The following is a 9,175-nucleotide window of genomic DNA, read 5'->3' on the forward strand; positions in this document are numbered from 1 at the left end:
CAGAAAGGCAGGCTGACGCGTGTTAATTTGAATAAATTATTAAAGCACGTGATGAGCGCGACCTTTCAACCAATTGGGGCAACTACCCACCACCACCACACACATTCGCACCACCCCCCCCCGTTCCCGCCAATCCCAATTGGATGGTCAGAATCATCCCCTTCACCCCCCGCAAGCCATGTGCAATTAAGCACGAAAAAACCAATCAAACTGGAAATAAATTGCGCCATAGTTGCAGCAGCCGCACAGCGACCAGGGTTGCCATACGGCGCCGATTTTTGCGAAAAATTTTTTTTGCCTATCCAGCACTTTGTGTGCCTCTTTTGCGTGTGTGTGCGGGTGTTTGGGTTTTTTGCGCTCGCCGGGGGTTTCCCTTTTTATTGTGGCCGCCGGGTGAAAATTGTTTGCATTGCATTCTCTGCTGATGCATGCGAATTGAGAAATATTTGCAATTTAGCAAAATACACCCGGAAGCGGGCCCGGATTGAAGCTTGAGCTGCTCTTGCCACATTTCGCAATTTCGATTTTCGCCCCGCATTTGTATTCATATTTGTATTTGGGATTTTCCAATCGCATTCGCATTCACATTCGTATTCGTTTTTGGACCCAACCTTCAACGCCCCCGAGTGCGTGCAAAATGACGGCAATTAGGTTTCTGTGTTGCGCTGATTTGTGTTTTTTGTGTTTGAGCCCCTCACCTCTGAAAAGTGTCGGAAATGCGATGTCAATAATTTTAGCAATTATTATTTACCTGTGCTGTGTTGTAAAAATGATTCAGAGTATCCGGTCTTTGGCTTAAAATTCACTAGTTTTTAAATTATACAAATTAATGGGGTTTGCATTTATAAATTGAATAAATGGGATATAAATTAAAAATATATTTAAGACATTTTGGGAAACTACTATAATCAAAAGTTCTATACTTCGAGTAATTTAATAATTGCTGTGTATGTAAGCAAGGGCAAAATAAATCCAAACTAATCATTACTTAATTCCAGGGACTTAAAATAATTTTTATAATAATAAATCACCTGTTTTTTTTCGAAAAATTGAATTACAATCCCATTTAGAAGATCTTTGTATCTATATCCATCACTATCTTTAGGTTATTCTTTTTCTTAAGTTTTACAATGGTTATAATGACTAAGCATCTGCTTTTCTAATGCTTTTTGGGGGCGTCATCCTATTTTAACTGATCTGTAATGTATAATCCAAAGTTATATTTTAGATATTAAATGCCCGCAGGCCTCACGGAAAATCTAAAATCCATATTGCTTTGCACTACCCAAACTCCTTTTCGCCTGGACTGCTCGGATCAATTGTCGAGCTCAGTGATGCAGCAGAGGATAGAATAAAGTATAAATACAATTTGTATGCTTGATGTAATTTCATTTCCACTTATCTTGGTATTTTCTCTGCATTTTGCTTCATGCGATTGATTTATCGCACAGAAAATAATAGGCAGCCAATGTCTGTGCATCCTGGAGAAAGGACTCGCTCCTGGTCTCGGCCTTCCGAGCAAACCATTCAATCCCTGAGCCGGGTTCAGTTTATATTCAAATGCTTACGCTTAAATGTCAATAATACGTGAAATTGAACTGCCAATTCAATCTTCACAACTACTCCGTTCTCTCCTGCTCCTATCCACTTCTCCACTTCGTAGTGAAATCATTTCCATATAAGCGTTTTCCCATCTCCTCTATTTATACGATATATATATGTATTTCTTTTCTTTTCGCTTGCAATTTTTTTTGTTATATTTGTTATTTTGCATGGGAAATTCTTTCTGTTCATATGTGGAAAAACTATTTGCAAAAGTCTCAAGTGTGCTCGGCTCCCGTTCCCGTTCCCATTCCCATTCCCGGCCAGCACAGTTTCTCGGGAGGATGGGGCGAGAGGTGTTGGACTTTTTTAAACGACGGCTGCAAATTGTACGCAGATCACATTACACTTGCTCCAGCGGACGGCATGTGCAACTGCCGGCTGCCTCTGTGGATTGCTTTACATTTGGCTGCACTTCCTCTTGGAATCCCCTCCAGCCACACCCCTGCATTCACTCGAAAAATTGAAAGATTTATTTCTTAGTTCTTTGCGATTACATTTCCACCGAGCTAATGTGTTCCGATCCAACGGCTACGTAGTGGCAGTTTGTCAACTGTCATTGCATCAGACATTGAATGGCGGACCGAAGTGGATAAGGGCGGAGCAATCGGTGGGGACTTGTCGCATTTTGTTGACAACTACATCGCAAATACGGCAAAGTAATCAGCATTGTGTAAATAACAAGTTATGTGCGAGTGCAGCTGACAAAGCGAGTGGTAAGCGATATGCGATGAAGCAGGAATAAATCCCTAAAAGCGTTTCCATGGATGAATCCAATGCATTTGGCAAAAAAACGGAATGGAATCAATAATACGAGACGTCACTCATACGTACTGGTGAACACAAATGCAAACCCAAACGCATGTAGCACACTTTTTAGCGCACACCAAATGTTTTCTCGTGGCAACCGGAAAATATTTAATACTGCCTAAGGTCAGCTGCTAAGCACCTTAGAATCGAAAAAACGCAAAAGCACTTGAAACTATGCGTATAGTTCTTGTGCTCAATGGGCAGTTGTCAGACTTCTGCGGGAAGGTAAACCAATGAAAAGAGGTGAAAATGTCCAAGAAAACTGAGTCAAATGGCCAGTTATCCGCGGGTTTTCCCATCGAATAGTCGGTCGCTGTGAAAAAATAAGCAAGCTTTTCGGTTGAAATTATTGAACTTCTACAAAAAGAGGTGGACATTGAGGACTTCCGAAATAGCATATTGTCACGTTTATCAATTTAAAAAGAAAATCTTTAGACAGTCAGCTTAGATGAAGTGTCATTGAATCACTTTAAAATACTCCAAAATATATATATATGAAGAACCCTTGTTTTGAATCATATTCGATCTAACCCAAATTATTTCTAAAGGCAGCAATCGGATAAAAGCATTACGAAACCTGATTCTGCTTTCATTTCTCGTTCCTACACACCTATTTCTCATCAATTTTTTTTTTAATTAAGGCAATGTCCCTATTCAAGGCCGAAGAAAAGCCCATCACGTTTCACGTTTTCGTTATTCTGTTTTCAGTTGTCTACTGACCATGAAAAGCTGGCCATGAAACTTTTTTTCCACTGAGAATTGGATAAGTGAAACCCTGGCCAAAAGGGACGAGCGGATTGATTTTGAGGTGAAAGTGGGCTAAAAGGTACAAATGGAGCCAGGAGCGACTCCATCACCTGCATCTGCCCCAGTGGCGGCACCTGCGGCTCCAATAGCAGTGACTACTCCTGTCCAAGTGGCCGTTCCCGCAGCTGTGTCTCCTGCACCAGCGGCACCGATTGTATCAACACCGATAGTGGCGACACCTACAGTAGCTGCGCCTCCAGTTGCAAGTGTGCCACCGGCAACAGCTACTACTCCCGTCGCTGCAGCTCCTGCTCCAATTTCTGTCGCCCCCATGGCTACACCTCCAGTCCCAGCTCCTGCTGTTGCAGCCCCTGTTGCATCCGTTGCGCCTCCAGTTGCTGCAGCACCTACTCCCGTTGCAGTGACTCCAGTTGTCGCAGCTCCTGTGATCACTGCTCCGCCTGTTGCTGAAACTCCGGCTGCTGCTCCGCCACCTGTTGCTCCACCCGTTGTTGCAACATCGACTCCTGCTGCAGCTACTTCAGAAGTTGCTCCTGTTGCTGTTGTTCCTGTGACCACAGCGCCTGCAGTTGCTGTTGCTCCTGTGATCGTTGAACCACCAGTTTCTGTTGCTCCTGTGATCACTGCACCACCAGTTGCTGTTGCTCCTGTGATCGCTGAAGCACCAGCTGCAGTTGCTCCTGTGATAGCAGAACAACCTGTTGCTGTTCCTCCTGTGATCGCTGAACCACCAGTTGCTGTTGCTCCTGTGATAGCTGAACAACCTGTTGCTGTTGCTCCTGAGATCGCTACACCACCAGTTGCTGTTGCTCCTGTAATCGCTGAACAACCTGTTGCTGTTGCTCCTGTGATCGCTGAACCACCAGTTGTTGTTGCTCCTGTCATCGCTGCACCAGCAGTTGCTGTTGCTCCTGTGATCGCTGAACCACCAGGTGCAGTTGCTCCTGTCATAGCTGAACAACCTGTTGCTGTTGCTCCTTTAATCGCTACACCACCTGTTGCTGTTGCTCCTGTGATCGCTGACCCACCTGTTGCTGTTGCTACTGTTATCGCGGATCCTCCTGTTGCCGAAACTCCGGCGGCTGTGCCACCAACTGTTGCTTTTCCCGTTGTTGCAACATCAACAACAGCAACGGAAGTCCCTGCCGCTGCTCCGGTGATCGTTGCACCACCAACACAATCAGAAACACCGGTCGTTGCTCCTGTAGCTGCTCCTGTTGTCGCCGAGACTCCGGTTGCTACTGCTGTGATTACTCCGCCTTCGGTTCCTGTTGCTGATACTCCAGAAGACGCTCCTGTGATCGCTGATCCACCTGTTACTGCTGCTCCAGTTGCTGAAGCTCCACTTCTTGCCACAGAACCCGAAACAATTGCACCGCCTGTCGATCTTCCAGTAGAAGGAGTAGTTTGCGCATCTATACCACCAATTGAATTTACCGATGCTTCAGTGGCAGTTGCAGATCCCGTTCCACTTGTGGCAGCAGCTACAGAAATTCCCGTTCCAGTGGAAGCACCAGTTTCAGAATCACCAATTGCCCCTGTGGAAGTTTCTACGGAAGTACCGGATACCCCAACACCTGCTCCCACTCAAGAAGTTGCTCCTGTAGAACCAGTTCCAGAAATAATTTCACCACCTATACCAGAACCGGAACCAGTAGTAGCCACTCCTGTTGAGCCTTCTCCAGCAGAGACTCCAGCAGAGGTTCAGGAACCCGTGACTACCAAAGAGGAAATTCCAGCCGAAATTCCAGCTCCGGTTACAGAAGCTCTTCCAGAGACTCCCCAGCCGTCCCCGGAGACAGTTCCGGATCCTGCACCAACTGAAGATCCCATAACGACTGCGGAACCAGTGGGTTCCACTATCAACGAATCTACTTCAGTTGCTGAAACCACTACAGCCGATGTTGTTGAGCCCATAAATCCTGATCCTATCGAGGAGGCTACCGTTCCGGCAGCTGAGCCAGTAGTTCCAGCAGCCCAAGAGATCCCTGCAACTGAGATTCCTGAGACGACAACGAAACCAGCTGAGGATGTTGTAGAACCGAGTCCTATTGAGGAACCTGCTGCGGTTTCTGAAGAGGCATCGAAAGCTCCAGAAGTAGATGTTGTTCCAGTCGAACCGGATACTGAGACAGTCGCCGTAGACCCTGTTCAAGCGCCAGCTGCTGTGGAAGTTGTCCAATCCTCACCAGAACCAGTGATTTCAGAAACGGCAGCTGTCGTAGAACCAATTGCAGCTGAAAAAGTTGTGGAAGCAGTATCTGAAGAAGTCCCAATTACCGAAGAAAAACCGGTAGAAGAGGTCCTGGCAGAGGTACTTCCTGATCAATCATCTCCCCCACAAGATTCTGTTCCCGTGGCAAAGATAACTCCTTTGCTGCGAGATCTTCAGACCAACGATGTGTCTCTATTGGCCCTTGCAGCCACCTTGGATGCCATCGGGGAAAAGCTGACGGACCAAAAGGCCAGAAATCAACAGGTAATGGATAGACTTTGCGAAATCGAAAAGATTCTAGGCCCTCCGAAATGAAACTAGCTTTAACCCATATTCATACATATATTCTTAAAATATAAGTTACAAATGTGAAGCTAAAAATGCATGATATATTAATAAAGAGTACAGAAGCGTTGGTCTGGTCAAATTACAAAAGCATTAATTCCCTTGTAAGTACGAAAACAAAAACAGGAACTCTGGAATTTAGCTTGGCACAAATTGTTCCCTGAAAAATGCATGAAACCATAACAAATCTACCATTTGCAGCTTTTGGACATATCAACATACCAGGTTCTAACACACCAGCCGCAGAACCTAATTTGCAAACGTGTTGAAAATTTCCACGCTAGAAATTAGCATTCCGAAAGGAGACAAAAACAACCGCGATTGTAAAAGGTGCAAATGAATGAAAATTTCCCCCGTTTTGTCAGCGAAAAAAAACATAAATCAGAATTAACTTTTGGAGCAGAGAAAACTGAAAAGTTCTGATAATAGGAAATTTTTCAATGAATAATAAGGTAGCCAACTTTCTTGAAGGCTCAAAGGAAATGTACACCCTTTATTGATTTAATTTTAAAATGAACCCATGAACAAAAGTCAATCGGGAGGAATAAAAACGTTCAAAAGGGCGAAATGGAAACTTTTATTGCGGCAAACTGAAATTCGTGTTTATGGGCCAGTAAGTCCGGGTAAGTCAAACACCTACGGCGATTATTCTAATCATTTGCATTGTTTTGGCCGGTTCGAATCCTTTTTTGGTTGGTACATATGTGAGCAGAGGCCTGCGGAACAAACCCCAGTAACATGTTCGACAGTTCAATCTAAATCTATCGGCTACTCACACACACACCCACTGGGCGAAAAAGCTAAAAGCCGAATTCCCATTTGAGCATTTTGTCTGGAAACAATAAAATGACCTCTCGCACACAGAGCCAGATACACATAGATACACAGCGCACGACAGACAACAACATACGAAATCCCATAAATGTTGCAAATGGAGCAACAGAGTGAAGTTGTCATGCAGAGGATGCCGTGCCACAGGACCAAAACAACAGCTATACGAAACTGAAAAAACGAATTTCCTTTTTTAGACTTTTTGGCACTTTTGGGGGCCGGGCAGGGGCCTCCAGGGGGATAGGGGGATAGACTATCCTCCAGCGACTGGGATGAAGGTTACACAACCTAACCGCATTAATGCCAGCACCGAACAGCCCGGTCCGAGTCCCAGCCAAATGTGTAATTGTTGCCTAGAGGATTTGCAAAAAGATTTTCACTGTCATTTGAACTCGGTTTAAGGCTTCATTTACTGCTCTGCTCCATGCCCCCCAGTATTTACTGCCATAAATGGTATATACTCTGCTTAACAGCCTTAAATTGAAATGATCCTGGCTTGCGATGAGATTGGAAATGTTTTCTATTTACTCTTATTAAAAGTGTATGAGCCATAGGTACGACTAGACAAGAGTATAATCAACTTTGAATGACTATATCTAGAGATATTTGATTTTTATATTCATTATACTTGTCTGATTTTTGACTAACTAGTGGTTATATTTTGAAAAGTCATGATAACCTAAATTATAAATTTATAAAATATTTTTAAAATGTTAATGTAACCGTTCAGGTATGGATTAACAGCTAATATTCCTCTGTTAATCATTCCATAAGAGTGATTTTTTCATTAAGATTTATTAAAAACTCAATCCAATCCAATCCAATTGAATTTGGGTTAACTTTAGGTTGTAAAACATTTACTTATCACCAGTTTATCAAGTTTTTCAGACAAGGTCCATTATTTAACACTGACACATCCAGTTCGCTTTTCCAAGTGCAGTGATCAACACTTCGGGCAGGAGCTGCTGTCGACCGCAGGAACATCGGTTGAACATTTACTTGGCTCCCTCGTGCTGAGGGGCTCCAGAGTGTGCCAAATCAATCAGTCGGCAATGCATAAATGACACAGTCAGGCCGGCAGACTCCTCATATGCGACATCGTCCAGCTGTCACACACGGCCATTGCGGCTAATGTGGTCCCTTGTTGCAGTCCTCCGCCCTCTACACCCCACCCCCCGACAAGCCCCCTTTCAGCAGCAAAATTGGAATTATCCCCTTACCGTCGACCCCCCTGATCCCATCCCAATCACACCGCCCATGGGTTCACATTAGCCAGACACGATGAATGTACCGGGCTGTGGAAAATGATGCCTTAGTGCTTGACTGGCTATAAATTTTGAATTAATTGGTGGCTGCTCAACATTATGTCCAGAAATGTATGTTTTTCCTGGTTGGTGTGCCTTTTCCTGTACAGGGATTACATGCAGGAATTTTAGGTAGATAAAATGGGAAACTTTTTATATATTTTCCATTTTTAGAATTTATTTTTCCTATACTCCTGCCAAGCCCTTCAAGACACCCTTCAAGACCCTTAATTAAGATCCAGTCTCTAACAATGGCTTTGTTTTCCCCTCTCTAGGTTAATCGTTCCATCTTATCTTTCTCTCCTATACAAGCACTTTGAAGGGTTTTTTATGAGAACCTGGTAAGTCTGTTTTCGAACTTAATTTGATTATCCTTTGTAATCGGTGCAGGCGTTTGTCCAATTTAATCGCATTAATTCCAGCGACCCATTTAAGAAGGCGCATTTTTATACAATTTTTTATCTGCTCCTTTGAGTAATTTTTTAATTTTTCCACCCCCACTTACCTTTAACAACTGTGATTAATGACTTGTGAGAAAAAAGTGAAAGGTGTGCAAAAGGCAAGGAGAATTCATTTTCAAGGGTCTTGCATGATTGAGTTCTATTGAGTGAACTGCAGAGCTAAGCGGAAAATTTTTCTTCATTCGGACTGGCAGGGATAATTCGCTCGATTGTTTAAAGCTTAAGAAAGGGAAAATAATTGAAAACGGGAGGAGGATTCAAGGTGTGTTTCCCTGTTACCGAAACTTATTAATTAAAGTTTTGATTTCTATACCCTATTATGCATGCACAATTTCATGAAAATAATTTAAATCCCTCTCTAAATAGCTAACTAGATACAAATTTGTCGGGAAACATTGGTTCAATCCGGTTCCTAAACCCATATAATAGCCCTATAATTAACTCTCGACATGTCTGCGTTACTGGCAAATGTTTTTGAGTAATTCTTTTAGTTATTTTCATTTTATGGAAAACAATTAGCTGCGGGCCTTTCAATACAACTGCGTAGAGCGAAACAAAGGGATATATATATGCAAAAATCGTTTTAATTTGCCAATGATTGTGTGCGGCCGTGGGTGGTTCAATTATTTAACTACATAAACAATAAAAATATTCGCAATTGTGCAAGTGGGCGGGTTTGGAGGTGGTGCCGTATTAAAAAGTGAATGTGTCTTCTGCATATATGCAGTCATTGTTTTACAAGCCTTTGTGGGGTTTGCAGGGATTGGATGGGAATTGCACTGGGGCCTTGATGGAGATGTGCTGGGGTGGGGGTTCCAGATCCGAAACTGTCACTGACA

General features: G+C 43.4%; 1 protein-coding gene across 1 annotated transcript; it reads left to right on the forward strand.

Annotated features, from left to right (window-relative positions):
- The first annotated feature begins 2,638 nt into the window (after positions 1 to 2,638).
- Positions 2,639 to 5,816, forward strand: Cpn (Calphotin). Its single transcript, XM_017087043.4, has 2 exons — positions 2,639 to 2,781; positions 3,121 to 5,816. The coding sequence occupies exon 2, from the start codon at positions 3,245 to 3,247 to the stop codon at positions 5,708 to 5,710; it is 2,466 nt and encodes an 821-aa protein (XP_016942532.4). The 5' UTR covers positions 2,639 to 2,781; positions 3,121 to 3,244; the 3' UTR covers positions 5,711 to 5,816.
- Positions 5,817 to 9,175: the final 3,359 nt, after the last annotated feature.

This window comes from Drosophila suzukii, chromosome 3 (assembly GCF_043229965.1).
Source record: "Drosophila suzukii chromosome 3, CBGP_Dsuzu_IsoJpt1.0, whole genome shotgun sequence".
Lineage (NCBI taxonomy): Eukaryota > Metazoa > Arthropoda > Insecta > Diptera > Drosophilidae > Drosophila > Drosophila suzukii.